Source organism: Anser brachyrhynchus (assembly GCF_964034855.1).
Source record: "Anser brachyrhynchus genome assembly, chromosome: 25".
Taxonomy (NCBI): Eukaryota; Metazoa; Chordata; class Aves; order Anseriformes; family Anatidae; genus Anser; species Anser brachyrhynchus.
The window spans coordinates 2,711,093-2,738,896 of record NC_137718.1 but is presented as its reverse complement, the minus strand read 5'-3'; the positions used below and the strand labels follow the sequence as shown (position 1 = coordinate 2,738,896).

The 27,804-nt window shown below is 68.4% G+C and overlaps 5 protein-coding genes across 17 annotated transcripts; 1 reads left to right on the top strand and 4 right to left on the bottom strand.

The window, feature by feature from the left end:
• Window positions 1-408: 408 nt before the first annotated feature.
• DRC12 (dynein regulatory complex subunit 12 homolog) lies at window positions 409-3,811 on the top strand (the record flags this gene model as incomplete). Of its 2 annotated transcripts, XM_080567771.1 has the most annotated exons (6): window positions 467-1,289; window positions 1,867-1,932; window positions 2,157-2,276; window positions 2,832-2,924; window positions 3,305-3,435; window positions 3,513-3,792. In XM_080567771.1, exons 1-6 carry the CDS (start codon window positions 1,223-1,225, stop codon window positions 3,639-3,641), a joined length of 606 nt encoding a protein of 201 aa, XP_080423897.1. In that variant the 5' UTR covers window positions 467-1,222. The 2 variants fall into 2 exon arrangements, with proteins under 2 accessions (XP_080423896.1, XP_080423897.1); XM_080567770.1 differs by lacking the exon at window positions 3,305-3,435 and having other exon boundaries at window positions 409-1,289; window positions 3,513-3,811.
• NHERF4 (NHERF family PDZ scaffold protein 4) lies at window positions 3,776-7,754 on the bottom strand (the record flags this gene model as incomplete). The annotated part of the gene is made up of 9 exons (XM_080567574.1): window positions 3,776-4,768; window positions 4,915-5,111; window positions 5,239-5,679; window positions 5,765-5,951; window positions 6,060-6,271; window positions 6,451-6,637; window positions 6,765-6,832; window positions 7,232-7,249; window positions 7,712-7,754. The coding sequence occupies 9 exons, from the start codon at window positions 7,752-7,754 to the stop codon at window positions 4,163-4,165; spliced, it is 1,959 nt and encodes a 652-aa protein (XP_080423700.1). The 3' UTR covers window positions 3,776-4,162.
• On the bottom strand, window positions 6,775-13,229 carry NLRX1 (NLR family member X1). Of its 4 annotated transcripts, XR_013942015.1 has the most exons (10): window positions 13,109-13,229; window positions 12,637-12,718; window positions 12,361-12,421; window positions 12,028-12,125; window positions 11,291-11,907; window positions 9,463-10,871; window positions 8,625-8,711; window positions 8,270-8,521; window positions 7,712-8,133; window positions 6,775-6,792 (listed from the first exon to the last, which is right to left on the bottom strand). XR_013942015.1 is itself a non-coding variant. In XM_080567712.1 (9 exons), the coding sequence occupies exons 2-9, from the start codon at window positions 12,713-12,715 to the stop codon at window positions 7,815-7,817; spliced, it is 2,922 nt and encodes a 973-aa protein (XP_080423838.1). In that variant the 5' UTR covers window positions 12,716-12,718; window positions 13,109-13,229; the 3' UTR covers window positions 7,518-7,814. The 4 variants fall into 4 exon arrangements, 3 of the variants coding, with proteins under 3 accessions (XP_080423838.1, XP_080423839.1, XP_080423840.1); XM_080567712.1 differs by lacking the exon at window positions 6,775-6,792 and having other exon boundaries at window positions 7,518-8,133; XM_080567713.1 differs by lacking the exon at window positions 6,775-6,792 and having other exon boundaries at window positions 7,518-8,133; window positions 13,099-13,215.
• Window positions 13,230-13,727: 498 nt separating this feature from the next.
• Window positions 13,728-24,506, bottom strand: ABCG4 (ATP binding cassette subfamily G member 4). Of its 5 annotated transcripts, none has more exons than XM_080567729.1 (15): window positions 24,488-24,506; window positions 22,779-23,016; window positions 20,731-20,848; window positions 20,518-20,650; window positions 20,303-20,353; window positions 19,992-20,137; window positions 19,631-19,754; window positions 19,303-19,417; window positions 18,931-19,070; window positions 18,664-18,762; window positions 18,346-18,514; window positions 17,769-17,869; window positions 17,505-17,663; window positions 17,261-17,379; window positions 13,728-17,156 (listed from the first exon to the last, which is right to left on the bottom strand). In XM_080567729.1, the coding sequence occupies exons 2-15, from the start codon at window positions 23,005-23,007 to the stop codon at window positions 16,931-16,933; spliced, it is 1,929 nt and encodes a 642-aa protein (XP_080423855.1). In that variant the 5' UTR covers window positions 23,008-23,016; window positions 24,488-24,506; the 3' UTR covers window positions 13,728-16,930. The 5 variants fall into 5 exon arrangements, with proteins under 5 accessions (XP_080423855.1, XP_080423856.1, XP_080423852.1 ...); XM_080567730.1 differs by lacking the exon at window positions 24,488-24,506 and adding an exon at window positions 24,182-24,297; XM_080567726.1 differs by lacking the exon at window positions 24,488-24,506 and adding an exon at window positions 23,849-23,980.
• Window positions 24,507-24,683: 177 nt separating this feature from the next.
• LOC308182709 (protein lev-9-like) lies at window positions 24,684-27,784 on the bottom strand. Of its 5 annotated transcripts, none has more exons than XM_080567756.1 (3): window positions 26,997-27,784; window positions 25,624-26,358; window positions 24,684-24,743 (listed from the first exon to the last, which is right to left on the bottom strand). In XM_080567756.1, exons 1-2 carry the CDS (start codon window positions 27,313-27,315, stop codon window positions 25,640-25,642), a joined length of 1,038 nt encoding a protein of 345 aa, XP_080423882.1. In that variant the 5' UTR covers window positions 27,316-27,784; the 3' UTR covers window positions 24,684-24,743; window positions 25,624-25,639. The 5 variants fall into 5 exon arrangements, with proteins under 5 accessions (XP_080423882.1, XP_080423881.1, XP_080423884.1 ...); XM_080567755.1 differs by having other exon boundaries at window positions 24,689-25,505; window positions 25,613-26,358; XM_080567758.1 differs by having other exon boundaries at window positions 24,689-25,857; window positions 25,963-26,358.
• Window positions 27,785-27,804: the final 20 nt, after the last annotated feature.

The window sequence follows — 27,804 nt, the reverse complement described above, 5'->3', positions numbered from 1 at the left end:
GGCATCCAGCACCAGACGCAGCGAAGTAACCCCGTATAAATCGCTTATAAAACTCCCCGTCTTGATTTTACAGCCTTTGGTAGAACTTGGTAAATATTTCTGGGACAGGCAGCTCCTTGTCTGGCTTTAATTACCTGGGCAAATTTTCCTAAGGATTATATTGACCTCAAATATGTCAACGTTTATTGAGGCCGTGTTCCTGAGGCTTTTCCCATTAGATGCTAATGGCTTCTGGCTAATAGTCAAGCCGGATTGACCACCGGAGGGTGCCCTGGCCAGCTCCAGGATACCACAAGTACCCGGGGAGAGGGCTGGGGAGGGTTACACCAGCTTAGTGGAGCCAAGCATAAAAATCACCGTGGCCCCAATCCAAAGAGATCAGGGAGCGTGCTTGAGCAATTGCGCTCCTGCCTATCATCGGCTTCTCTGGGCGTGATTCACGCCAAGCCGCGGCTGTATTTACGTGCGGGACCTCAAGCAAAGGTTGCTTTCCTTGGGGACTGTCTCCTCCCTGCGGAAGGAGGAGCTGGGCACCCTTTGGGACTGCCCTGGCGGCAGCAGGGGATGCGGTGTCCTCGCCCAGAGCCGCCAGCTCCCGCCGCCCTGCCCACGCAGCGGGGTCTGCATCCTGCGGAAGAAAGCACCTACACACTCCTAGCTATTTGGGGTTAATCGCGTCCCGAGCAGAAACGGCGGCCTGAAATCCCCTCCCTTCCTTCCTCTCCTCTTTTTTATAAAGAGGGTCAAAATCCAGCCGCGGTCCCCAGGGCAGAGCTCGCGGCAGCGAGCAGCAGGGTGTGCCGGAGGGGAGAGCCGGGGCAGGAAGGGAGGAAGGCGCTGGGCTCGCCTCGGGCTGCGACCTGGGAGCGTCGCCCTCCCTGCCCCATCCCCACGGAGCCACCAGGCTGCCGTGGGACCAGGGCTGTGGGATGCATTTGGGACGGGGGCCAGCCGAGCCGCTGGGAGCCGCGGCCAAACCCAACCGGCTCGGTGCCGGGAGCGGGGACGGCCTCGGACCACCCCGGCGCTGCTCTGGGTGCGTGTGGCCCACGCCTGTGTCACGGGGGAGAAACGCTCGGCTGCTGCGAGGCGGAGGCAGGCGCGGGGCCAGGCGACAACCTGCCCTGGCTGCGGACACAGTTGCTACAACAGCAGGGGCTGGCTTCAAGGCGGCCGCTGCGCCTTCGGGGACCCAGGTCCGTGCTAGCGGCGCTGCCGGAGGATGCCTCCGAAGAGCAAAGGGAAGGGGAAAAGAGGAGTGAAGCAGCAGAAAAAGAGCAGCGCAGCGGGTGAGTCTGGGGTCTTGCCTGCCTCAAGTCACCAGGGATGTAACCCTCCAGTCCCGCCTCTGCTGCTCCCGATATGCTGATGAGAAAGAGGAGGCAGCAGGGTCCCCAGGGCAGTGCGCAGCATCCTGCGCCCCGCTGCACCCTCCGGCCCAGCGGGACCTGGTTTGGGAGGTTCAAACTGCCAGGCCCCAGCTTCTACAGACCTCTGAGAGCGGAAGAACACGTGGAGCGGGGTTTGGGAAGGGTCCCCAAACCTCTGTGCGCCAAGGACCCTGGCTGCTGCCCCGGCTCCACCGTGAAATGTCAGCCCTCGGTCCTGCATGAGCGTGCATCTCTCCAGGGAAGCCGCTTCAAGTAAAACCGGCTGCACCCTGACTCCGTGTCTGCACGAACGCAGCCCGGGCGCCAGCCTTTCAGCTGGGGGTGTGCCCCAGCCAAGCTTTCCCGGGGGCGAGCATCCCGAGGCAGGCTGCCCCTGGGCCACCTGAGCCACGCGCGAGCCCTCGGTGTCCCTGGGCCGAGCCCCACCGGCGGGCTGCTCCTGACTCCCTCTCTTCTTTCTCCCCTCTGGCTGCAGAAAGCCAAGCTGAAGCGACGTCCAGGAGAGCGGCACCAGAGGCTGACAGCCTGGGAGAGCACCGGGGTAAGGGCTGGAGGAGCCAGGGGCTGGGGCAAGCTTGGGAGCAGAAAAAGGGTTGGAAAAACTGGGTGCTGGACATGGCACCGAGCAGGGCACCCAGTGGATAGAGCCCCGCGGCTCCCCGTGCTTGCACGTTGCTCCGTAGCTGCTCCAGGGGTCGGATCCCCATGGGTCACCCCCCGGCGGGCACACAGACCCCACGGCAGCCCCGTGCCTCTGCCCCGCAGCTCCCTGGAGGGACACGGCCCGGTGGGCGAGGGCGGACAGCGAGGGGCTCCGGCGGAGGCTGCGGGAGCTGGAGCGGGCGCTGGAGCAGGCACGGGACGACAAGAGAGACATGCACGAAGGTGAGGGAGAGGCGGGAGGGGGCAGACACAGGGACCCACACCTTGGGATGCCACCGAGCTTACCCCGCCTCTCCCTTTGGCCCGTTCTGCTCGGCCCCACGCCACCCTGGTGCTGGCCAGCCCCGCTCCCACCCCTACCGCCAGCGTGCGGAGGCTGCGGCCGCGCACCCAGCTGCAGAGCAGAGCACAGGGGAGACTCCCCGGGCTGCAGCAGCCATGGCCGTGCCGCTTCCTTCAGTGCTCGAGCAGGAGCTGAGCTGAGCAGAGGTGAAAAACCTCAGCCAGAGGTTTGCGGTCTTCGCCACATGCAAAACTCCGTGCTCGTTTTCGCTCTCCCACGCTGGGCGGAGAGGCTGAGCGTTCCCCCGACAGGGCTCCCTCCTCCCCGGCCGGACACGGAGAGGGGGCACGGCCACTGCGGGTGCACCAGCCTGCAAGGGAAATCCTCAAATCCCACCTTGCCGGAGCCCCCCCGGCCGCAGGGGCTGGGTTCCCAGCTCGGGGACCTCCTGCCTGTCCCTCCTATCGTCCCCTTCTCCTCTCCGTGGCTCCCAGAAATGAGCCGGCAGTACCGGGAGCTGCAGAGGCAGACGGCAGCCCACAGCCAGCGCCTGGAGGCGAAGGTGAACAGCCTGCAGGAGCAGCTCGGTACAGCCCCGGCACGCTCCCCCCTTGCTGCTGGGATGGGGACGGGTTAATTCCAGGGCACCGAAGCACATTTTGGGGGGAGAAGCGGGAGATGGGAGCCACTCGCCCTGTGCTGTCTGCCCAGCAGGAGCTGAAGGCAAAGCCTGACCCTGCTCCCAGCACATCCCCGAGCTTGGGAGGTGCTGACTGCAGAGGGGATGCTGCGATCCCACCCCGACCCCAAACCCTGTGCCGCCCCATCCCCAACCCCTGTGCCAGCCCAGGAGCAGGGGCAGCTCGGGCAGGGGCTGTGCCACACTGCCCGCTCCGTCCCACACCATTCGTGCAGTGCCAGCCTCCTGCACCCACGTGCTCAGTGTCCCCTGTCCCCAACCCCGCAGCCACCAGGCTCCAGGAGAGCCAGCAGAGCCACGAGGCTGCCACCAAGGCCCTGGCAGAGCGGGACAGGACCATCGCCCAGCTGCAGGGCAGGATGAGCGCCATGGAGAGGGAGTACGAGCAGATCCTCCACGTGAGCGGGGACATTTTCGGGGTGGCTCCCCCTGGCAGCACCGTTCCTCCCCCCCTCACCGTCCTTTCTCCCACCAGGCCAGCCTGGACCTGGTGCTGGCCAAGCTGGCAGGGGCCAGGCAGCACTGGGAGGAGCAGGGCACGGCCATCGCACTGCAGCACAAGCAGCGCCTGCAGGAGTTCGGCCTCAACCCCCTGGAGATGTAGCGCCCTGGGCACCCCCAGGAGGGGGTCATCAGCACGTGGAGGCCCCCCCAGCTCCACCTCCACCGCCGCACCGGCTGGGTGACGGATCCTCAGCGCCAGAGCCTCCGTTACACCACCCACGTGAACGGCGGAGTGGATTCGCGTCCTTTAATCCCACCCCAAAAGGGTGACGCGGGAACGGTGCCCTGCTGGGGGCAGATCCCACCCGGAGTTCGCAGAGGGCAGGAGCACAAGGAGATGTCCGTGCGGGGGCAGACCCCAGCCCGGCTCAGAGCTGGGGGGGTTCCTCCAGTGCCCCGTGGCCTCCGCTGCTCCTTCTCCCCTTCGCCCGAGGGCCAGCCCTGGGCTGAGCCGAGCTCCAGGCTCCCCATCGCCCCGGGTCATGGCGTGAAGGGCAGTGCCTCGGCTCTCCTGGGGGCAATCCAGAGCCTGGAGCTGGGCGAGGGCTCGAGTGCCGCGTCCCTAAACACTCCCGGAGGCATCGGGGCCGGCAAAGGCGCAGCTCTGCCTTCAGGTTGCCACTAATAAAAGCCCGGGGCCAGCCTCGGGCAGCGGAGGCGAGTCCGTGCGAGGTGCGGTGCTGGCAGCCCCGTCCCTGGCGCAGAGGCGTAGCGTTGGCCATCCCGAGCAGCTCCTCTGCTCTCCGGGGGCAGCAGCAGCCTGGACCTGGTGGGGCCACAGAGGCTGGGTGCTCCCGGGCCACTAAAACGCCTCGCGCAGCCGCCTCTGCTCCTCCTTGCGCGGGCTCTGCGGGGACACGGCGGGGACAAGAGGGCAGCACACGTCCACCCACCCCGCCACACTCCGCGGGTGGGTTCGGGGGGATCTTTCTGCTCGGCCCCCGTGGCCAAGGGGCCGTGCAGCCCCTTCCCACCAGCCCCGCGGTGCCAGGGAAGGGCCAGGAGAAGCGGGGCAGGAGGATGCCAGCCTGGGAGCAGCGCGGCGAGGCGGGTTACCTGCGTGATGGTTATGCTGTTGGCAGCAGCCACCAGCCAGGAGCCGGGTCCCTTTGGTCCCACGTCAACGTGGCAGAGCCCAGGGGAGCCGTGGGGAGAGGGCAGGGAGGGCGTGCAGGAGCCCGAGGCAGGGTCGCCGTCCTCGAGGAACAGCAGAGGGGACAGCCCCACCTGGAAGAGCCCCACAGGTTAGTTGTGCGGCTCGTGGAGCTCCACGGCAAGCCAGGAGCCCTGCAGGGCCCTCACCACGCAGGTCTGGGGCTGAAATCCACCCCGTCACCCAGCCCCGCAGCACCCCAGGGGTCCCCGAACCGTACCGAGCGGTAGAACTCGTCGCTAGCGGGGTCGATGACCAGCAGCGTCACCCGGTCCTCGTGGGCACGGATCCTGAGCACCGTCTCCTGGTGGTCCAGCCCCTCGATGCTCTCGCCGTTCACCGCCAGCACGCGGTCCCCTTCCTTCATCCCCGCCTGCTCGGCCGGCAGCCCGGCATCCACCTCCCACAGGAACTGGCCTGCCGCGGCGGGGACAGGGCAGGGAAGATGCTCACGGAGCCCGACGCTGCCGGACCCCCAAATGCAGCTGGGAGCAGCCCCCAGAATGGGCACGGGGCTCGCCGCTATCCCCAGATCTCCCCTCACCTATAGCCCCCGCACCGTAGTCGTCCTCCTTGAGCAGGAACCCGTAGCCGCCGGGGCCCTTCGCCATGCGCAGCTCGCGAGCTCTGTAGGGCAGCCAGGAGGTGTCTGCCGAGGCGGCTGGGGCCTGCAGCCCCCGCAGGCGGTAAAACTCCTCCACGGCGCTGGATGCCACCAGCAGCGTCATCTTGCTGCCGCTCTGCTTCAGCTGGAGGAGAACCACGGGGTGCTCGGCACCACGGGACGCTCGGCACCACGGCCGGCCCCGGCCCCGGTCCTGCACCCATCGTGGGAGGGCAGCACGCACCTTTCGGGCGAGCTGGGAGCGCGAGCAGCTCCTCACGCTGGCCCCGTTCAGCTCCAGGAGCCAGGAGCCCGTCGGGACCCCCGCTCGGTCCGCCGGGCCGTCCTGCCGCACCGAGAGCTGGAACATGCCCTTGGTGCCTGCGCGAGGGGAAGGAGCGGGATGGGGCGAGCGGGGCGATGCCACGGGCGGGTTTCCATCCCCGTCCCCGTCCCCGTCCCCTACCTTCCGGCCCCGACACGCTGAAGCCGAAGCCGCTTTTGTCCCTCTTGACGTGGCAGAGGCGCGGGCGGACGTCAGCGGGCAGCAGCTGGGCCAGGTCCCGGCCCAGGGCTTTGGCCGCTTCGTAGGAGTCGCCGTCCAGCACCGCCAGCAGCACCTGGTTCCCGCTGGCCTTGATCTTCTGCACCACCTGGACAGGGCCAGGATTTGACCCCGGAGAACGGGACCTCTCCGGCAGGGTCAGGGGGCAGCGGGGTCCCGCACCCTCTGCGCCCCCCCCGGGACGCTCGGGGCTTACCCGCTGGTGGTCCAGGTGGTCCACGAAGTGCCCGTTGACCTGCAGGAGCCGGTCCCCGTCCTGCAGCCCCCTGCGCTGGGCCAGCCCCCCCAGCTCCACCTGCCGCACGACGTGGCCGTGGCTGCCCAGCTCCTCGTGGAGGCAGAAGCCGAAGGTCTCCGCGCTGCCTTTGCTCAGGAGGTAGAAGCGGGGCTCCCCCGCGGCCTCGCCATCTGCGAGGGGGGCACGGACCGTGAGCGGGGGCCGCAGGGATGCTCTGTGGGACGGGGACCCCCTCCCCATAGCCACAGGGGGGTCTCCATTCCCCTCTGCCACACGCGCCCCGGGGTGCCCCCAGGTGCCCGGCCCCAACGCTGATGGGGGAACCCGCAGGAGAGGGGGGGGTGTTTACCCGTGTCCTCAGCCAGCGACAAGGCGGGGTTGTCAATCCCATCTTTGGGGTTAAATTCAAATTTTCTGAAATGACAAAGGGCGGGAGAGGCCACGTTAGCGCAGCCCCATCGCCTTCCCCTGCCCTCCCCAGCCCTGCCACCACGGGAGCCTGCCGGGACCACAGCTCCAGCACCGTGGGGCTGCCCCTATCTCTCCCAAGCTGACAGCTCAGGGAAAAACCCTCCTAGGACCAGGACCCACGTCCCACACCGCCTCAGCACGGCCCCGTTACGGGGCCACGAGCCCCCCGGCCGGGGGGAGCTCAGCACTTACATGATGGACGTCCTGTCGCCCTCGAGCCCTGCAGGGGGAGAGGAGAGGTGAGCGCAGGAGGCAGCGAGCTGGGGGCAGACCCGCAGCACTCGGGGCTTGTCCGTGCAGGGGCCGAGCGTGCCGCGCCGGGGCAAGCGGGCTTGCAGAGTCTGTGCAGCCCCCCCCGGGACTTTTGGGTGGGGGTGAGGAGGGCAACGAGGTGCCCAGAATTGATGGAAACCTCCCCCCCGCACGCCTCCCCAAATGAAAACCTCCCCACCTCTTCCAGCACAAGGACCCCCCACAAACCCCTGGAGAGGGGATTCCTGCCAAGCCCCCCCCCCCCAAAAAAGCCCAGCTGCGTTTTCCTGGCTGCCTGCAGCTCCTTCCCGGCGCCTCCCCGGGCTCCGACGCTGCCCTGCAGAGCCTGGGACGTGCACGTGCGGCAGGGGCTGCGCGGGACGAAGCCCCGCTGCCCCGGCACGTACCTTTCATTTGCTTCATGGCTGCAGCGAATGCGAGGGGGATCAAGGTACAGGGTGAAGTGGCAGCGAGGCCAGCGTCCCCGCCTCTCCCAAGACGCCCCAGGTTTAATGGTTAAACAGCCCCGACGTCTCCCCTGCCCTCCCAGCCCCGGGGCACCGCTGGCCCTCGCCCAGCAGGGCTGGGAGCCGGGACCAGCACCCCGAGGGGCTCGGCGACAGCCCCCGGGCGTCCCAGCTTCCAGCCGCCCCCTGGGGCAGCCCACGGCGGGGAAGAGCGAGACCAGGAAACAAAGCGGAGCGCTTTAATGCCACCGAGGATTTCACAAGCAAGCCGGAGTCCTGCCCCTGCCGCGGCTCGTCTCCAGGCCGGCAGGGGCTGGGACTCTCCAAGCCCAGAAGAAGAAGTCCCGTTTGTTCCTGGGCTCCAGGCGGTTCTCCCACATTTTCAGCCTCGCCCGCGGATCAGGGCTGAGCCCCACGTACCCAGCGCCTTGGACAGCCTCAGCAGCACCCGACCGCTGGGCATCTCCCCCCGGATAGGGGCACGGGCACCCCTGCAGCGTCTCCTCCCTGCCTGGACAGCAGCTCACAGGGTCCCCTGCTGGAGCTTCCCCAGCATCCTTTTGACCTCGCTCTCCACCCGCAGGAACTTGGCTTTCCTCCAGGGGTTGGCCGTCTGTCTCCGGCTGCTCTCCAGGTCCTGCAGGAGGAGGGCGAGGTGCTGGCGAACCCGCTCGCGGTCCCAGAAGGGCAGGTTCCTGTGCACGGTGTTGAGGATGCTGGACCAGTAGTCGGAGACGTCGGTGCCCGCCGTGAGGAAGACGAGCGCCCTGACGCCGTCCCGGTCCATGCGCAGGCTGTGCAGCGCCCGCTTGCCCTCCTCGCTGATGTCGTTGAAGTACAAACTGCGGGTCGGGAGGAGACAAGGAGACGTTGGGGGCCAGGATACGCGGGCAGAGAGGGGTTCCAGCCCCTGCTTGCCGCCACCGGGAGGGACATCGGGTGGGGAGCATCGCCCGCGAGCGGGCGGGCTGAACTCACTGCACTTTGTCCAGCGTGGCGTGCTTCTTGGCCACCTCCACCACGCGCAGGGCGGCCGCGTCCGTCAGGGCGTTGTAGCCCAGGTTGAGCTCCTGCAGCTGCTGGTTGTCGGCCAGGCGCCCGGCGATCTCCTCCACGCCCCGGTCCCCCAGCGCGGCGTGCAGCAGGGACAGGCGGCTCAGCGAGCGGTTCCCCGCCAGCGCCTCGGCCAGGTGCCGTGCCCCCCGCTCGCCCACCGGGTTGTTGGACAGCCTGGGAGGACACGGGGTCAGGGAGCTGCCGAGGCTGGGAAGGGGGTCCCGGAGCGGGGTGGGCAGCCGGGAGGGTTTGGGGCGGGGACGGGGGCAGCACTCACCGCAGGTCGCTCACCGCGCACTGGTCGTGCAGCAGCAGGGCGCGCAGCTCCTCGCAGGCGTCGGGGCCCAGGCTGTTGAGCTGCAGGCTGGTGCAGAGCAAAACGCGGCGGGTGGCAGGGCCGAAACGCCGCCTGGGGGGGGGGGGGGGGGGCGTTCACCCCGTCCTCCCCATCACCACCCCACCTGGGCTCCCCAGCCGAGGACCCTTGAGGTTTCCTCCCCAAAAAGGAGCACATGGCAGCCCCCCCAGCGCAGGGGCAGTGTCAGCCGACAGAGCCAGCGCCGGCAGGAGCGAGGGGAGGGGAGGGGGACCCAAGCCCTGCCGGGGGGGGCTGAGGGTCTCAGGGGGGAGCAGGACCCCACCAAGCCCTCCCCAAGCTCCAGAGGCAGGAAGCGGCGCCCAGCCCCGCTGCACAGCCGCGTCCATCTCTGCGAGCGCTGCTCGCCACCCCCTGGGCGACGGGAAGACTGCAGTGCCACAAACGGACTGCGACGGACCCCGGGGCCCCCCCCCGGGGCTCCGCATCCCCCGCCTGGACCCAGCGGGGCGAGCTGCGGGGCGACGCCGGGTGGCACCGAGCAACGGGATGGAGCCCGCGGGCACCGGGCGCTGATCGCGGCCCCACGGGAGGCTGCGGAGGGACTGCGGGTCCCGGCATGCAGCGCCCGAGCCAGGCTGCACACAGGAGCGGTGCACGACGGGCGCTGTAGTCCTCGGGGACCGCTCTGAGGACAGACAAAGCGTTCCTGCCCTTCCCTGCCCGCTCCGTGCCCCGGCAGAGGCGAGGGGAGCCCAGCCCTTGAGCGCTGCCCAGGGGAAGCAGAAGAGGTACTCACTGGAGGACTTTGCACCGCAGCAGGACGGGGAAGAGGGTCCTCAAGCTGCCGGCGTCCAGGTTGCAGGAGGTGAGGTTGAGCTCGTCCACCTCGTGGCACGCCGTGCCCATGACGGACGCCAGCACGGAGCACTTGAGGGGGGTCAGCTTGACGGACGAGAGGTTGACGGTCCGGAGGGATCGGACGGCCTCGGCCGTGAAGCGCTCGTTCTGGAACTCGTGCAGGAAGAAGAGGTAGTCCATCAGCTCCGAGGGGGGCAGCCCCTTGCGGCTGTTCCTGATGACGGTCTTCTTCATGGCCTCGGCGATCTCGAAGGCCGCCAGGTTCTTGATGGAGCAGCCCAGCTGCTCCAGGATGGCGCGGTTGCGGCGGGACAGCAGCCCCCCCATGAAGATGGGGAAGAGCTCGAAGACCTCGTCGTCGGGGGCCTCGTCGGGGTGCCGCATGGGGCCCTCCACGCCCAGGATGCTGGAGTTGATCTGGTCCAAGACGTCGTCGTTGTAGTAGTCCTCCTCTTTGAAGAGCTCCTCCGCCATGGTGCGAGCGATCGTGTCCCGGTCCTTGCCGCTCAGCCGCGAGAAGAAGCGGGGGAAGATTTTGAGCAGGTTGAAGAGCACGGGCAGGAAGCGCAGGGGGAGCACCTTGGAGACGATGCCCAGAACCACGGCGGCGTCCTCGCTCACCTTCCCGATGAGCTCCGACAGCTCCTTGCCCACCTTCTGCGCCAGGGTCTTCTTCTCGCCCAGCACCACGTAGAGGGCGGCCAGGTACTCCTGCATGGCGGGGATGGTGAAGACGAAGGTGTGCTCCTTGCCCGGCTGCACGCACGGCGTGAGGAAGAAGCGGAAGACGTCGCTGCGGAAGACCTCCAGGAGGTTGAGCTCGCTTTCGGTCTTCATCTCCACCTCGAAGCACTGCCGCAGGTCCTCCTCCGAGAAGCAGGTCTTGCGGGACATCACCCCCTCGTGGGCCAGCTTGCCCACCGTCTTGGCCACGTACTTCATCATGGAGATGTCGGTGGGGTCGGTGCTGTCCAGCACCTCCCCGCTGAAGTTGAGCCGCAGGAAGCTGGTGTAGATGCCGGTCAGGGTCTGGCTGGGCGGCACCGTCCGGGTGAAGTAGAGGAAATGCAGCGTGGTGCACACCAGCCAGCAGTACGAGGGCAAGAAGCAGGCGGCGGCGATCTGGTTCTGGCGCTCCAGGTTCCTGGAGAGCATCTCCACCAGGTTATCCTGCTCGCCCGAGCCCTCGCCGTCCCCTCCGCCGCAGCCGGGCTGGCTGAGGCGCATCTGGAAGTAGAGCTTCTGCAGGTTGGTGTCGGAGAAGCCGCAGATCTCGGCGTAGCGCCCCACGTACTTGCCAGGGATGCGGCGCACGGCGGACGGGCGCGTGGTGACGATGATGCTGGCCTGGAAGCGGAGGGCCGGGTGAGCTGGGAGGTGTTCCCTCTTAGCCAAGCTCAGCAGGACCCCAAGCCTTCACCCAAGGGTTCGAGAAGCTGCCACCCTAAGTTCAAAGCTTGCCCAGGCAAAGCGCACAGAAGAGCTTTCCCCATCCCCTGCTAGACATAAATTAAATCTGGAAGGGCACAGCCCAGCAGGCGGGCTCCCAGCTGCCGCCTTCTTCGTCTCACCAGGCCTCCCCAAAGACCCCCCAGAGACAAATCAGCATGAAGCCACCTCAGGGAGTCCCTCCAGGGACGGAGGCTGCCCGTTGACTCACAGCCAAGCTGAACAAGGAGCAATGCACACGAGAGCCAAGCCTGAAGCATCCCCGGGCTCTCCCCCAGCCTTCCTGCAGCACGGAGGAGCTGGAGGGGGACACTGACCTCTGGCAGGAGGTACTTTCGCAGCAGGTTGACCACGATGGCAGAGGGAGCTATGGGCTCGCCGGGGTCGCAGCACAGCTCCGTGCCAGCCAGCCGAAAATCCAAGTTGAGGCGCTCCAGGCCGTTGAGGATGAAAAGCACCTTGAGGTTGGAAGTGCCCAGAATGGGCGCCACGTCCCGGAGGTGCTGGTACTTCTTGGTGACGAGGCGCCGCAGGGAGATGGGGACGCGGCTGTGGGACAGGTCCTCGCAGGAGAAGGGGATGACCAGCTCGAAGCGGGGCAGGAGACCGTGGCACCAGTCCACCACCATCTTCTTGATGAGGGTGCTCTTCCCCGTGCCCACGGTGCCGTACAGCACCACGTTCTTCACCTGCCGCCCGCAGGCATCCACGTCGAAGAGGTTCTGGAGGCTGATGACCTGCCTGGAGGACCGCTGGAGCTGGTGCTGGACGGTCAGCTCGGGAGAGGGCTTCAGGATCTGCTCCAGGGAGCTCTCCCGGATCACCGGGTCCACGTGGACCGCGTCCAGCGAGAAGGAAGGGCCGAACTGCCTCTCCTCGTTGGGCTGGTTGCTGAACCACGCAGCCAGGCTCTTCTGGTGCTTCTTGATGGCATCTGGGGAGAGAAAGGCGTTGGCAAGAGGAGGGCTTCTCGCTAGCAGGGGCCACGCACAGCCCTGGAGGGCAGCAGCTCTGCAGGACCCCCCCGTCCTTCTCCACGAGGCCGCACGCTCACCAGAAGAGGCCACGGTCCTCAGGTGGTCCAGGCCGTGGCGGGAGGAGCCGCGCTGGGCTGGCGGCCCCTGGGAGCCTCCTTGGTGGCGAACACAGCTCCTGGGGCAGGAGGAGAGCGTCGGGAGGAGGGCAGGGGCTGGCAGCCCCGAGGGGCAGCGCGGGCAGGTGACGAGGGAGGGACGAGGAACCCAGGGACCCCACGGGGCTGGGGCGAGGCGGAGAGGCTGGGCTGAACTGGGAAGGGGGCAGGGGGGCGGTTTCCAGGTGGGGGCAAAGCAGCGTGCGCCTGGGGAGCCCCGATCCTCTGGGGGCACCCAGCTGCGTGCTGCTGTACCTGGGCAGGGAGCCGCTGTCCCCGCTGAGGATCTTCCCGTGGAAGGAGCCGCCGGCAGCACCTGCGGGGACACAACATGCTTGGGGGGTCACGGACAGCGTCCCCCAGCCCCACGGGGCTCGCGGCACCCCGCTCACTGCCTTGGCACCCCGCGGCGGTGCCCCACGGACACCCCGCTGTGTGGCCGGGGTGGGCGTCCGGGGGGGGGGGAACGAGGTGACCCCAGGAGCGGGACGGATTCGGGGTCCCAGCCCCAGAGGCGCAGCACGGGCTCACCTGGCAGCGAAGCAGCTCGCAGGTACGGCCCCAGCCGGGCCCAGGGCAGGCAGCCCCGTCCCTGCACGGCCCGGGACATCCTCTGCGGGAAGAGAAGGGTCAGGCAGCGAGGTGAGGTGGGTGCTGGGCACGGCAGCCCCCCCCCGGGCCCCCTCCTGCCACCTCCCGGCCCTGCAGCCGGCAGTCACTCGCCCGGGCTCAGCCCTAGCAGCGTGGCAACACCCGGGGGGGGGGATGGCAAAAATGTTGGAAAAAAGGGGAAAGGAGAGGGGGGGGGGGGGCTTCCTCCTGCCGGACCCCCCCGCTGGGCTTTTTAGAGCTTTCCCATTAAAACCCCAAAAAGCCCCGCTCCCGCTGCCCGTCCCCAGCCGCGGACAAGAGGCTCGGCAGCCCCCCCGAAACCCCAAATCCAACCCCGGGACCCCCCCCCCTCGCTCCCGCAGCACCCCAAGGACCCCGCACCCGCTGTCACCTCCCTCGGGGCTCCCCCCGGGACCCCCCCCCGACGGCTGCCCCGGCTCGGGAAAGGCTCGGCGGAGGGCGTCGGGGACTTCCTGCGGCCCGGCCCCCCCCCGGCCCGCCCCGTTCCGCCCCGTGTCCCCCCCCCCGGCCCGCCCCTGTCCCCGCCCGGCCGCCGGGAGCAGCGCCGGGGGGAGCGCGCCCCCGCCGGGAGCCGGGATGCGTCGGGGACGGGGCTCCCCGCGGGGACCGGGGGGGTTTGGAGGGGATTTGGGGGGTCCGGAGGGTGCTGGGGGGGTTCAGAGGGTGCTGGGGGGGGTCCGGGGGCGGCTGCAGGACGCGCTTGTGCGGGGTTGTGCAATGCACGCGTGTACGGGCACGCAGCCTGACGCGGTCCCGCAGGGCGCGGAGCTGCTCCAGCACCCCACAACGTGCTGCAAGATCCCAGAAAACACCCAGAAAATCCCAGCCTGCCCCCCCTTCCCCCCTCCCGTGGCTGTACTCGCCTCCCAAATGTCCCCCCCAGAGCCTACAGGTGTGTGGGTGCCCCCCCCCCCCCCAGCACCCATGGGCCACCCGTCCCCGCCCCGTACGCAGAAAGGGGAGGCAGCCCTACAAATACACCGTAAACACACTATAAATATAGGTTTTATTGATGTGCGAAACCCCACGAGTACAGCTGGCAGCCCCCGAACACCGACACACGCCGCGACGCCTCCGCCCGCTCCACGGCCCTCCGGACACCGCTGAGCACCGCTGGGACCCCCCCACAAGCTGTCCCCATGGGACACTCACCTGCAGGCAGCCCCCCCAACTCCCCCCAGAGCCCGGGGGCTCGCTCCCACCTCGCCTGGGTCCGGCCAGGCCGCTGTAGGGGTAGCAATGCCCCGGCCCCGCTGCGCAGCCTCCCCCCGGCGAGGCAGCAGGAGCTGGGCAAACACCCCCTGCGCCCACCTCCCTTGGCCTCCGCGCTGCTGTCTCCACGCTTTTTTGGCAAATGGCCCCAGGGAGCACGGATTAAAGCTGCCCCCCCCCCCCTTACCAACACGGCACAGCAAAGGCTGGAAAAGCAGCGGGGTGCTCGGTGGTGGAGGGCTGGGAGGGAAGGTGGGCACGCACGGCGAGAATGAAACGCGTTTATTGCCTGATCGGGGTGGGGGCGAGACCCTCTCCGCGCTCCCCGCTGCCCCCTCCAGCAAACCCAAAGGGATGAGGGGGCTGCTGCTGCCCCTGTGAGCGTGCCGAAGGGGCCTGGCCATGCGTGGAGGCGAGGGGCCAGATCCCTGCGCCCCTGCCTTGGGGCTGGCGGAGCCAGGGGAAGGAGCTGAAGCAGGTTTAGAGGGGTTGGAGTGCAACCGGCGCTCCCCAGGAGCCAGAGCCACAGCCGGATCCGCGTCCTCGTCCCTTCAAAGTGCATGGCAGGGGCAGGGAGGGTGCAGGAGGGGAGAGGAGGCGTGGGGGAAGAAGCCTGCTCTTCTCCATCGCGCTCCTCGCGATTATCCAGCCGCATTCCCTGCGGGGGTGCCCGCAGGCAGAAGCACCCCCGGTGCCGTGTCCCTGCTCTCATAAAGTGCATCCTTGCTGCTGCGTGCCCCCCACACCGCTCAGGACAAGCCAAGACCCAGCTCAGGGACCCCATCCCCACACCCCAAACCCCCCGGCAGAGCCGTTCTCCAGCTGCAGAGCTCACACCAGCCCTTGTCCTGGTCGCCCTGGTCCCCGTGCTGCGAGCAGCAGGAGGCAGGGCCCACGTGAAGCTGCTCCATCAGCACCTCCTGCCGCCTTGGTACCCGCACCCAGGGGAGAAGCCCCAGCCCAGCAGCACGCACCCCGTGCTGGGCAAGGCTGAACGAGCCCCAAAAAGCAGGGCCGAAGCGGGGCAGCAGTCCAAGAGCCCCCCAGAGAGTGAAATGGAGATGGGTGACAGCCCTGCAGCTCCGCCACCCCCTGGTGACGGAGGAGACGTGGGGACGGGCCCCCTCTCCCCGTGCCCCCAGTTAGCAGCATCGTGTCCAGGAGGCAGCAGCGCTCCAAGCCTGTGCAGCGTCACCGCAGGACACGACACGGGTCAGGGGTGAAGGAGGATCCAGGAACCGAGGGGAATTTCAGGAGGGACAGCGATAAGTCAGCCGAGAGCCCCTGGGGAAAGCCCCAATGCTCAGCAGGGGAAGGGCACCGGGGCAGGTCCTGCTGCCAGCACCCCTCGGTGCAGGAGAGCCCCGTGGCTACCAGCTCCTCGTGTCTGTGCTGTCCAGGCAGGGGAAACCCAGCCCTGCCGCGTGCCCGTCTGCATCTGCCATCCACCCGCCCGCTGCCAGCTGGCCCCCGCGGCGCGGAGCAGTCCCAGCACGAGCCAAGAAAAGCGCAGGAGAGGCTCGAGGATATTGCTGAAGTCCGTCCTTCGCTCGGCGGTGCCCTGCTGCTCGGAGCGTGCCGGCAGCAGCCTGGCACAGCCTGCGCTTGGAGCCAGGGCCGAGCTGTGCCCTCCCGTGTCTGTGCTCACCAGAAAGCAGCGGGTTTCTGGTGGCATCAGCGCAGCCCCGTGTCCTGGTGCCAGCACAGCAGTGTGTGCGCCCCAGCCTCAGCTCCGTTCCTTCGGCGAGCCAGTGAGGTGCCCAAATGCCTTCCCTCCGCAAGGGGTGACTTCGGAGGAGCCGCCAGGGACCCTTGCCAAAAGGGACCTCATCCAAAATGAACCTTATCCGGACACCAGTGCCCAAGTGCAAAGCTGTTCCCAGCACCAGGCTCACCCGACGCGCACAAACCGCTCCAAGACCTCACCTGCTTTCCAGCCCCGGCGCTGCTGGGACCCGTTTCTGTGCGCTCCTACCCCAGGAGGGTCCCGCTGCGACGGGGCCGTGTCCCATCGCCTCCTCGCGGGCAGCACGCAGGCGGTGCTGAGCGGTGCTGTCCTCCCCGTCCTACCGAGACGGCCGCAGTGGGGCCAGGGAAGGAGAGGAGGGAGGCACAAGGGAAGGGCTCGGGGCCAGCTCCAGCAGCAGAGCTCCAGCGACGGCACGGTGGGGACCCAAATCCTCCGTGCGGGGTGTGGTGGGACCGGTCACTTCTCTCCACGTTGGTTGCTTTTATCCTCTTGGCTCGGATCCCAGAGACAACAGGGACCAAACACGAGGCTGTCTGAGGTCTGAGAGCCCTGTCCCAATCCCACAGACCCTACACCAGGTCCCCAGGTCTGCAGATCCCCTCTGAGGATGGATCCAAGCAGCAGCACGAGAGAGCCCCAGCTTCTCTGCCTGCTGACTCCCCTCCTTCCCCTCCATGCAGGCTGGAAGCAGGGAGGGTTAAAACAAAAATAAAAATAGGAAAAAAATAAAAAGAGGGGGATCTAGGCCGAAAGGAAAAGGGGATGCAGCAATCTCTGTGGCTACGGCGGCAGGAAACACGAAAGCCTTGTGCAACCGGGCCTGTTGAATATTCGGGCTCCTCTCCATGCTGATGCACGTGCTGCTGGCCTGGTGCTCCGGGGGCTCGTGATGGCTCTGCGGGTGTCCCCTCCTGGCACGGAGCAGCCCCCCCTTGGCCCCGTGGGACCGTCCCTGGTGCCCCTCGGAGAGATGCAGGGTGGCCGGAGGGGCCCCAAGCTCCGTGGGGTCCGGCAGTCCCCGGGGGAATGAGGGTGGCAGGCGCCAGGGCTGTACAAAACTTTTGCGATGAAGAGTGCGTGGAAAGGTTAAAACAGTTCCGAGATGTCTCAAAACCCTTCTCGACTGAGCCAGGCCTGGCTGGCACCCACCGACGCGGCCCGGGGCGCCGGGTCCAGCTGTGTCTGTCCCCAGGCCAGGCCCGGGAGCGGCACCGGGGCCCTGTGGCCCCTTTATCTCTCCGACTTGACCTTGTACCTGAGCACCAGGTAAGCCAGGAGCCGCAGGATGACGAAGAAGATGCCCAGGATGAGGAAGTCCAGGTAGAGCTTGGCCTCCTCCACGTCCAGCTCCTGCAGGATCTTGATGGGCTTTTGGAAAGGGCAGAAGTCCTCGAGGCACTCCAGGTCCTCGCGCTCCATGGCGTAGATGGTGAGGATGACGCCCTCGAAGCCGTACCTGGGGCAGAGCACACCCCACGTCACCTCGTGTCACCACGTGCCCCTGTTCCCCCCCCCCAGCCCCACGGGGGGGCAGCTCCTGGCCCCAGCGCTGGGTCCCACCTGACGTAGGAGACGTAGGAGCTCCACTGCAGGTAGGTGGGGATGGTCTTGAAGCTGACGAAGAAGCCCGAGAAGAGCAGGACGGGGATGGCGGTGACGGGGCCCACGAAGGTGGCCACCTGGGGAGCACAGCACGCTGGGTGCCCACGGCCACGCCGCCCACCTAAGGGTCCCCAAACCTGCTCGTGGGACCCCCTGCGACCTTCCCCCCACACCCCAGGTAAAGCCAAACCCCCCGCCTGACCTGCAGCGAGGTGGAGGCAGCTCCGATGAGGAGCCCGAGGGACTGAGCCACCAGGGCCGTGGCGGTGGCCAGGGCGGAGAAGAGGAGGAAGCGCGTGGCTTCGGGGGGCTGGCCCGTCATCCAGTAGACGATGCTGCAGTAGGCGATGGGGCAGATCACCTGCGGCGGGGAGAGAGCCCTGCTGGAGCCACGGACCCTCCCCGGGGGACGCAGAGCACAGGGACCCCCCAGCCCGGGGCGTCGGGGCCGCGTTTCGGTGCTCACCTGGAAGGGCACGTCGGCCATGGTCTTGGCCAGGTAGTAGGCTTTCAGGCTGTACCAGTAGTTGAGGTGCTCCCGCAGGAACACCGACATCTCCTGGGGAACTGCGGGGAGGGAAGGGGTCGGCAGAGCCCCGGCCCGGGCTGCTGCAGCCCCTCTGCCCACCCCGGTGGGGGCGAACGCCACCCCCCACCCCCAGCAGCCGCCTGCCTGCGGGCAGGAACCTGAGCGGCTTCACCGGGGGAAAAAAAGGAGGCCGAGTGGGGAACTTGGTGCGTGGAAAAGTCAGCTGAGCTGGGGGGTTTCAGCCAGGCTTTTTGAGGAAGTGAGAGGGAGATGCAGCAGCGGGGAGCACAGCTCCACGGACCTTCTCTCAGCAGGAAGAAAAAGTCCTCAAGTCTGCTTTGGGCCAGACAGCAAACAAATGGCAACACTGCAATACACCCTGGGCGATCCCGAGGGAAGTTTTCCCCTTTTCTTGGATTTTTTTTCCCCTCTCCTGCCCAATTTCCCCCCTTTTATCCAGCTCAGCCCTCCCCATCATTCAGCACCCCCGCCCCCAGGGCCGGGAGCTCCTTACAGGTGAGGATGGTGGGCATCAGCGCGGCGAACATGAGGAAGAGCATGGAGAAGAAGAGGAAGCCGGTGTTGTTGAAGACTTTGCCCGCGTCGTTGCCGATGTGCAGGTAGAGCAGCCCGATCAGCACCCCGATGCAGATGTGGGACATGAACCGCAGGTGGGTCAGCACCTGCGGGCACGGGGGGCGCGGGGGCTCAGCGAGGCAGGGCCCCGGCCCCGCAGCACCCCGGGGAGGCAGAGGACAGCCTGCCCCTTCCTCCAGGGAGAGCCCTGGCTGGACTCTCCCCGCCCGCCCCCCGGCAGCCCCCCTGCCCTCACCGTGTCCCGCAGGATGCAGATGAAGGTTCTCTTGAAGAGGATGCAGAACTGGGTGGAGGTGCTGGTGGCGAACGTGTGGCTCTCGATGTGGTCCACGTCCTGCGAGACCACGGGCAGGTCACAGACGTGGCTCAGGGACAGGGGTCGTCTCCCAACAGGGGGACCCGATGCCCGTGGGGCAGGCAGGACGGAGGTGTCCCCAGCCGGGCACCCCGGGACCTGCGCCCCCCCCCACGGCTCCAGGAGCCTGCTGTGCTCCCCGCTCACCGCCACGCAGTGCGCCGGGCACGACGGGTCGGCCTTCTCGGGGCTGCTCTTCTTCTCGGCCATGGTGCACATGCCGTTCTGCACGGCGCGGAACAGGACCGGGTTGAGGTCCCCGTACTCTCCCGAGGCCACCTCGATAACTGCAGAGGAGGACAGGACCCCTGAGTGGTGCTGAGCCAGCCCTCCACGTCCCCTCTCCTCCACCACAACCCCCCAGGGCAGAAGGTGGGAGCCCCCTCCCCGTGGTGCTGTGCCACCCGGCAGCCCAGCACCCAGCGGGGGGACGCGGGCAGCCCTGTCCCCTTGGGGTTTGGACCTCGCCACCCCAAAAAAAACACGGCCCAGGCTGGGCGGGGGGGGGGGGGCACTCACTGAAGTCGGCGGGGTTGTGGTACGTGGGGCAGTGGAGGCCGAGGCCCTTCAGGTAGGGGATGAGGTTGGTCACGACGCCTTTGAAGATGCACTGGCCCTGGCTCAGGATGTACAGCTGCGAGAAAAAAAAAAGCAAATCTGGCAAGCACGGAGCAGCGGGGGCACCTCTCCTGCTCCTCCCCACCCATGGGACACCTTGGCCAGACCCCCACCAGATACCACACACCGCCAGGGTAAAAACCTGCAGTCCCCCCCCCCTCCCATGGCTTCCCTCCCTGGCCACAGGGGCCCCACAGCCCTGGGGGGGGCCCCGTGCCCCGTCCCAAACCTTGTCGAACATCTCGAAGAGCTTGGCGCTGGGCTGGTGGATGGTGCAGATGATGGTGCGGCCGCCCTGCGCCAGGGAGCGCATCAGGGACACCACCTGGAAGCAGGAGGCGCTGTCCAGGCCGCTGCGGCCACGAAGGGTGAGGCAGAGGAGAAAGAGAGAAGGGGAGAGGTGAGCGGGGGAGAAGGATGTCCCAAAGACACCCCCCCCCGCAGGCACCCCTTTCTTTCAGGCCCATGGAGGAGAGCACCCCGCTGCAGCCCCCCTGGGGGTCCCACAGCCCCGCTCGGATCCCGAGGGGTCCCCGGTGTCCCCCGGTGGGGCCAAGCAGCGCTGGGAGCCCCGGTCCCTGTGGTCTCACCTGGTGGGCTCATCGAAGAACATGACCGGGGGGTTGTTCACCAGCTCCAGGGCGATGGCCAGGCGCTTGCGCTGCCCCCCCGAGAGCGAGATGGTGCGGGTGTAGGAGCACTCCAGCAGCCCCAGCGCCGTCAGGATCTCGTTGACCTGGGGGCACAGCCTCCTTCACCGCGGTGTCCCGGGGACCCTCGCCCTGTCCCCGCCACCTGGGGGTCCCTCTGCCCCCCCCGGTGCCCTCAGGGCTCCCCCATCCCCACTGCCCTGCACTGGGGCGAGACGAGAGGCCCCGAGCCCACCTCCCTCCGCGCTCACCAGCTCCTTCTTCACCTCCTGCTTCTCGCTCAGCTTCAGGTTAGCGGAGACCTGCGGGGGGAGGACGGGCAGGGCGAGATCAACATCAGGCCCAGGGGCGCCCCCGATCGATGTCGGGGGGCCACAGCTCACGGTGAGGAAGCGAAGGCGAGCAGGACCGGGTCCCCACGTCCCACTGCCAGCGTGGAGGCCCCGCAGCCCCCCCCGGCGCTCACCATCATGGCCTCCAGCACGGTGAGGTGCGGCAGCAGCATGTCGTCCTGCATGATGTAGCAGGACATCTTGCGGAAGGTGCGCAGGTCCCGCGGCCGGCCGTTCACCAGGATCTGCCCCTTCATGCCCGTCTCCCTGCGGGACGGAGGCGCCCGGGGACGGATGCAGCACAGGACCCCCGGCCCCCAGCCCCGCTGCGTCCCCCCCAGCCTCACCTGTAGCCAGCCAGGATGTTCATCAGCGTGGACTTGCCGGCGCCCGAGGGCCCCATGATCCCGATGAGCTCCCGCTGGCAGAACTTCCCTGACAGGCATTTGAGGAGAGTTTTGTACCCTGGGGGGAGAGAGCAGAGCAGGTCCAGCTTTTGGGATCAGCGCAAGGGGACTGCGAGAGCATCCCGGCACCGGGGGGACCCCAAGACCTCCACGTGCTGTGGAACAGCTAACATCACTTCTAGGGGGCTCTCTGCCCCCGGTTTTTGGCCGGTCCTTTCCAGCACTTGAAAGACACGTGCCCTAGACGATACCACAGACCAGGAAACCCCCGGGTCAGGGAGTGCAGCCTGCTGAGGAAGGCCACCAGGCTGTGACACGGTGACACGTTGCCCCATCCCGGAGGAGGGGGTGCCACGGGGCAGGCGGAGCCCCCAGGCCTGCCGGCTGCTGCCTTCATTGGCATTCATGCCGTGGCGCCCGGCAGCAGCCACCGCTAATCAGACCTGGAATTATCTCTGCTTTAAGGCGGCTGATTAGCATTTTGTGGCAGCAGGAACGCAACAACAGTGTCGGGAGCAGGGAACGAGCACAGCCCCAGGCTCTAAGGAAATGCCCCTAAATGCAGCCCCAGCAGGGGAGCTGTGGTCTGCGGGTGCCGGGGCTACGAGGAACCACGGACCAGGTCCGGGCACCTCCCCGTTGGAAAAAACACCCACCCCACGCCCCGTGGCTGCAGCTGGCTTTGGGTGATGCCAACACATCCATCCCTGCCCGCAGACCGGGGCAAGCCTTGGGGCCAGCCCTGCGCACGGTCCTTACCCCACAATAAGGGGGCAGCCCCTCTCCTGGAGCAGGGATCCGGCACCGCCAGCCCCCCCCCCCGAGCCCCTAAACGCACCCCTGGGGTCCGGGCCGCCTGCGCCCAGCAGCACCCCGGGGAGAGGCGCAGAGGGGCGCGGGCAGGGTGCCGTGCGTGACGGCAGCGGGGCGAGCGAGCGGCCCCGGCGGCGCGCATGCTGCTCACGTCGGCGCCACTGCAGCTTGCGCAGCGGTTACTCGCGTTCATTGACTGCCAGTAACCTCCAGCTTCAGCACCCGGGGCCGGATCCTGGCCGACGGCACCGCGCTCCTCTGCGCGCTCCAGGGGCGAGGAGCATCCTCCTCCTGCCGCCCCAGGACCCCAGCACCCCTCGGCGTGCTCCTCGCCGCCCCAGCCCCGCCGGTGTGCGCCCCCCAGGACCTCTGGGTGCTGCGTCCTGCTCTGCCCCAGGCACCCTCAGCACCTCGGTTCAGCCTCCATCTTGTGCTTCCCCAGCATCCAAGAGGCAGAGCTGGCCCTGGGGCTGGTCCCGCTGCCGGGCACTGCCTCAGTTTCCCTACCCGCAAACCCTCGGGGCTGAGCAGGGACCTTGCACCCTTGGTCTGCGCACCCCAGGACCCTGCTCAGCCCTGCCTTCCTTCACCTTCCCCAGATCAGCTCCCCCCTGTCTCGCGGGGCTGCCCGATTGGCATCCCATTAAGTGAGAGCGCTAATTAAAGCGGACTACCACCCACCAGCTGCCATCTGCCTCCCCTTTCCCCTCCCTGAGCTCTCGGCCGGGGTCACACACGGGGAATGGGAGCACGGCCCCGGCTGCGCAGGGGGCTGCCGGAGAGGACCCCCCCCGCACACCACGCACCCCCTCGCCAAACCGGGGCGCCCCTCGGGGTCTCCTGCAGTTGGCACAGCAGCCACCACACCCTGAACCGCTGCGCTGGGGAGACTCAGCCATCCTGGCTGCCCCCGTGCCGGGAAAGCGCCCCGCGTGCCCCATACAGCCCCCAGGATGGGGTCTGGTTTTGGGGCCAGGCAGCCACAGGGGACAGCAGGGTGAGCGGCTCCGGCATCTCCCGCTGCCGAGCACAACCTCCCGCAGAGCTGAGGCGCTCCTTTGGGGCAAAAAAGGGCCGGATCCAGCACAGACGATGATGCTGGGGACCTGGGAGAGGTCAGGGAGCGGGACAGAGGTGTGACAGCCCTGGGTCCCCTGCCCGGCCGCAGCCCCTACCTCTCTTCCTCCACCAGGAGCCCTCGCGCACGGAGTAGGACAGGTCGATGAACTCGATGTTGACGGCCGAGCGCTTCGGGAGGTGGGAGAACCTCTGGGCCTCCGTGATGTGGTTCTCCACCTTCTTCAGGTGGGTGGTGAGCAGCGGGGCGTCCGGGGGGCTGGCGTGGCACACCGTGTCCTCCAGGGCGATGGAGACGCAGGCGGGATCCATGCCCTTCTCTGCCATCGTGGCGCTCTGGGGGGAGGCGCACGGGGACGGGATCGCCGTGGGCCCCTTTTTTTTGGGACCGGGGACCCGTTTCACCTCCCCGTCTTTTGCCGGCACAACCCCAGACGCCAGGCCAGCACCAAACCGGCGTCACCACGGTGTCACCGGCTCCATCACCACGGTGTCACCGGCTCCATCCCCGCTCGGCTCCAGGGCTCTGCGGTGCTCCCGTCCCTCTCTGCAGCATCACGGGCCGGGATGCCGGGTCCCCCCCGCCCGAGCGGGCCGCGCTCAGCACCCCCCCACCCACGGGGCTGGGACCCCGAGGCTTTGCTAACCTACATTTTGCTGAGCCGCAGGCTGCAGGCGGCTCCCGGCCGCAGCTGCAGTGCACACACGCAGCCCCTGGAAGGCGAGGACGGCCTCGCGAGGAGCTGCGCCGAGATCTCCCCGCTGCAGGCAGATCCCTTGCAGGGCTGGGGTGGGGGGGTGGGAAAAAAAAATAATAAAAAAAATACCAGCCCCAGCCCTGGGGGAGGAAAGGTGGGTGCGAGGGCTGCACGATCCCCCCGCCCACCCCCTGCAGCCTCAAGCTTTGTGCCCCCCGTGCTTAGGGGGGGTCCGTGCCGGGGGTCTCAGGGATGGGGGGGCCACGAAGCGCCCTCGGGCTCACCTTGCCTCCTCCTCCCGCAGCGCTCCTCGATCCCCCAAATCCCCTCCGGGAAGCTCCGCGCAGGCACAAGGCGGATGGGGGCGGCAGCTCGGCCGAGGACCTTCCTCCTCCCTCCCGGCCCCTTCCCTCCCCGGTAGCCCCGAGCCTTTGGGGGACCCCCCCCCCCCCCCCACCCCGGGGTCTCACCTGCCGGGCTGGGGGCTCCGTTCCCAGCGGCTCCGCCGCTCCCCGCTGCCGCAGCGCCGCCGCCGCCGCCTCTCCCTCCCTCCCCTGCGGACAAAGGGGCGCTGCCCGGAGCCCAGGGGGGGGTGGGGGGGCTGCGGGGGGGTTGGGGGGGGGCTGCCGGTGCTCAGCACCCGGCCCCGGGCCGAGCCCTGCCCCTGCGGGTCCCCAGCCGGGGTCCCCTCCCCATCCGTCCGCGGGGCTGCGATGCGCACGGATGGGAGGCGGCGGGAGGTGGGGGGGGGGGGGTCGGGGGGACAGGGGGGGTCGTGGCAGCGCCACCCGCGGCCGTGTCACCTGTGCCCGCGTCTCCCGTGGCCGTGTCACCCCGCCCGTGGCCGTGCCGCAGCCCCCGGCCCCGCCGAGCCCCCCGCCGCCAGCGCTGCCCCCGCTGCCTGCCGCGATGGGCGGCCGGGGGGGGGGGGGGACGGCGAAAAAAAAAAAAAAAAACCCTCTTAAAGGCACCGGCCCCGCTTCCTCCCTTCCTCCCTCTCTTCCCGCACGCCCCAAAGGCCCCAGCATCCTTCCCCCAGCTCGCCGAGCCCGCAGTTTGCCAGCCCCCCCCCCCCGGTGCACCCCTGGGTCACCCCCCCCCCCACTCACCCCAAAATCCACGCCCAGGACCCCGGGGGGACAGCGAGGCAGAGCACTGCTCAGGAAGCTCACAGCACCCACCAAGGGTCAGGGCTGCTGGGGGCACAGCTGGCCCCAAATTGCGTGGTCCCCCCCCCATATCACGGCTTTGCCCCCAGCACGCGCCCCCCCCCTCCCCACCGTCCCCACGTCCCCAGAGCCTCACCTGGCTCCCCACCAGCACCTCGCACCAAAACGTGAGAGAGACGTACGGAAACGGGTGGCACTGACGAGGGTGTTAATTAAAAAAAAATTAAAAAATCTGTTGAGCTGAGGAAAGCCTTCCCCCTCCCGCAGCTGGGACAGAGCCGGGGGGCAGCGAGCGGAGAGAGCAGGGGCAGCTCCAGGAGGTGGCAGTCCCGGAGCCAGCTCCAAACGGGGGGCTTCTGCCATTTCCTCACGGAGCCGAGGGCTCCCTGTGCTCCCCCAGCTCGCTCCCCTTTCAGCACGCCCGGCACCATCCCCAGGGCGCTCACAGGTCCAGGACGGGACCCGTGGCAGAGGGAGCCTGGCCTGGCCCCGGGGCGCGCGCCCAGGACAGGTCCTGTCCCTCCGGGGACAGAGCGGGCAGCAGGATCTCCCCGCACAGCTGGAAAACCCATGTAAGTGCCGCTAATGGGTTTTTTAGCTATCCGTGGTGGTGGCGCTGGGCCTCCGGCACCCCTGGCAATCCCATCGCACGTCCCTACTTCTTCCCCGGGGAGTTAAAATACCTGCTCTTCCTCTGCTGCTTCGGAGGGAGCGCGCGGCCATTCCCGGGGGTGCACGCAGGGAGCATCGCCCCGGCGGGGCGCGAGGGGAGAAAGAAGGGCTCAGGGAAGGGAGCCCGGCCAGAACCCCAGGAGGAGAGACGGCCACCCACGGTGGCTGCAAGTCCCAAACCTCTCCTCTCCGCCCAGGTGAAGCCTCGGCGTGGATTGAGCTTACGGAGAGAGCCCAGTGACGGAGACACGCGGCCAAGGGAACGGCAGACGCCAGGCGCGGAAGCCTCAGCCCTACCCAGAGGAAGGGGTCCGGAGAGCAGGAGCAGCAGGTCCTGAGCCGCTCAGCAGCCCCCAGCCCTCAGGACCACCGCCCCTCCCCAAAAACCAGCACCAGACCCTTACCGGGGGCGGGCGGCCGCTACCGGGACTCCCCGCAGGGGACGTGGCAGTCGCACTCGCAGAGGTCGCAGCGCAGGAACCAGCGCGCCCAGCCCGAGCGCTTGGGGACGCAGGCGGAGATCTTGACGCAGCCACGAGCGAGGGGGGGTCCCAGGTGGCTCAGGGTGCTGCAGGACGAGGAGCACCTCCCGGCGACGTCCCGCTCGCTGATCTCAATCCGGCCTCGCAGGCAGAGCCCTGCGCGAGGGCAGGACCGGAGCACATCCCTCGGGTGCCCACCAACCCCTTTCCCCCCCCCTCCCACGGCGGGTTGGGGACAAGTGAGACCCCCGCGGTACTCACGGAGGCAGGTGGGCTTGGGCGTCCAGCGGCCGTCAGACTGGCAGGCGCTGGCCGGGTCCCCCAGCAGCAGGAACCCAGGCCGGCAGCTGTAGCGCACCACCGAGCCCACCCACCAGTCGTTGCCGTACACCACCGAGTTGAAGTCGGCCTCGGGCCGCCCGCAGTTCACTGGGGACGGGGAGGGTCCCGTGGGTGGGGTCCGGGCTGCCAGAGGGGCTCGGCACCCACGCACGGCCCCGATCCTGTCCCCCCGCGCTGCTGTACCTCGGCAGAAGGACTTGTAGCCCAGCCAGCAGCAGCTGCCAGTCCCGCACTGGCTCCTCTTCAGCTCCTTGTGCTTCCCCTTGCAGCCCCCCAGGCAGATGGGCGCTGTGCCGGACCAGTAGGTGTCCTGGTCTGCCCGAGGCGCGGGGAGAAGGGCAGAGCAGGGCTGGGGGGGCTGAGGACCACCCTGCCCGCCAGCTCCCCAGCCCTCAGAGACCTGCGGGTGGGAGGTACGAGCCCAAAGGCTCCCCTCAGCCCACCCGTGAGCACCCGCTCGCCCCAACTCTCCTTCCTGCCAGCTCTCCCTTCCCCAGTGCCGAATTTCAGCCCGGGGCCGTGGCGAGGGTCTCGCTCCTTGCTGGTGCCAGCATCCCCGGGACACCCCGAGAGCCCCGCTTTTATCCCGAACACCCCGTTGTTACCTCCCGGGTACTCGCAGGAGCCCAGCGTGGCCAGCACGGTGAGGAAGAGGAGCCCCAGTCCCATGGCAGTCCCTGCCCTCCTCCCCTCGCCCCCGAGCACGGCCCAGGGGAAAGTGAGCTTGGTTTCCATACCCGGGGCGGGATGCTGGGGCGTGGGGGCAGGGAGCAGAGCTCCCCGGGACGCCAATCCTCTCCCCATCGGATAATCCCCAGCAGATTACCCTCCCTGGGCCCCGGAGTTTAAAGGGACAAGTCGGGCGGTGCAGGGATGCTGCAGTCCGGGCAGCAGAGCCCCGAGGCCCGCAGGGTGGGGAAGGAGAGCCAAGAAGCAGCGCTGGGAATGCAAACCTGGCAGGAGGCCCCGCTCCTGGAGGTGTCCTCGCGGCTCTGCCGAGCGCCAGCGAGAAGACGCCCGGCGGGGAGGGCTGGGCAAGACCCCGGGCACGCTGCGCGCCTGCAGCCCGGGGACGCTCTCCCCAGGGCGAGCGTCCTGCAGCAGCGTGCGGTCGGAGCTGCTGGGAAGCGGGGGTGCCCCCCACCCTCGGATCCAGCCCCAGGAAACCTTCCCCACACAGCCCGGGACACGCAGCGCTCCCTGCTTCATCCCCGCTTCCCGTCCAGCCCCCGTGCAGCGGGTGCAGAGCTCGCAGCCCCGCGGGCAGGGCATGGCCGAGGGGCCGCTCGCGTCGCCCCAGCCCCAGGGCTCAGCCCGGGATCACACCCGCGGAGCTCGGAATTAGAAAGCGAGCGGACGGCCGGGGGTTCAGCCTGATCCCCTCCGTTAACCTCGGGTTCCGGCAGCCTGGGCTCAACTGCTTGAGAAAGGAAGAGGGAAAAGTCAGCAGCAGCCCCGCCAGCCCCCTGCCAGGGAGCCCAGCTTGGCCCCGTCCTCACCCGAACCGCTCACCAGAAGGCACGGGGCTCTGCTGAGGGGCCCAGGCCGCTCTTCAGATTCAAACGACGGCCTTGCAGGCAGCCGGCAGTCACACCCCGAAGGAGGCAGCAAAAACCCAACCCACGCCAGGAGAGCGGCGAGGAGGAGAGCCTCAGCCAAACCCGGCCTTCCCGTGCCGCCTGTGGGCACCTGGGGCACCACACGCTGCAAGGCAGGGGCCGGCGGCCCCAAGCAGCGGCCCCAAAAGATGCCGAGGGGTCC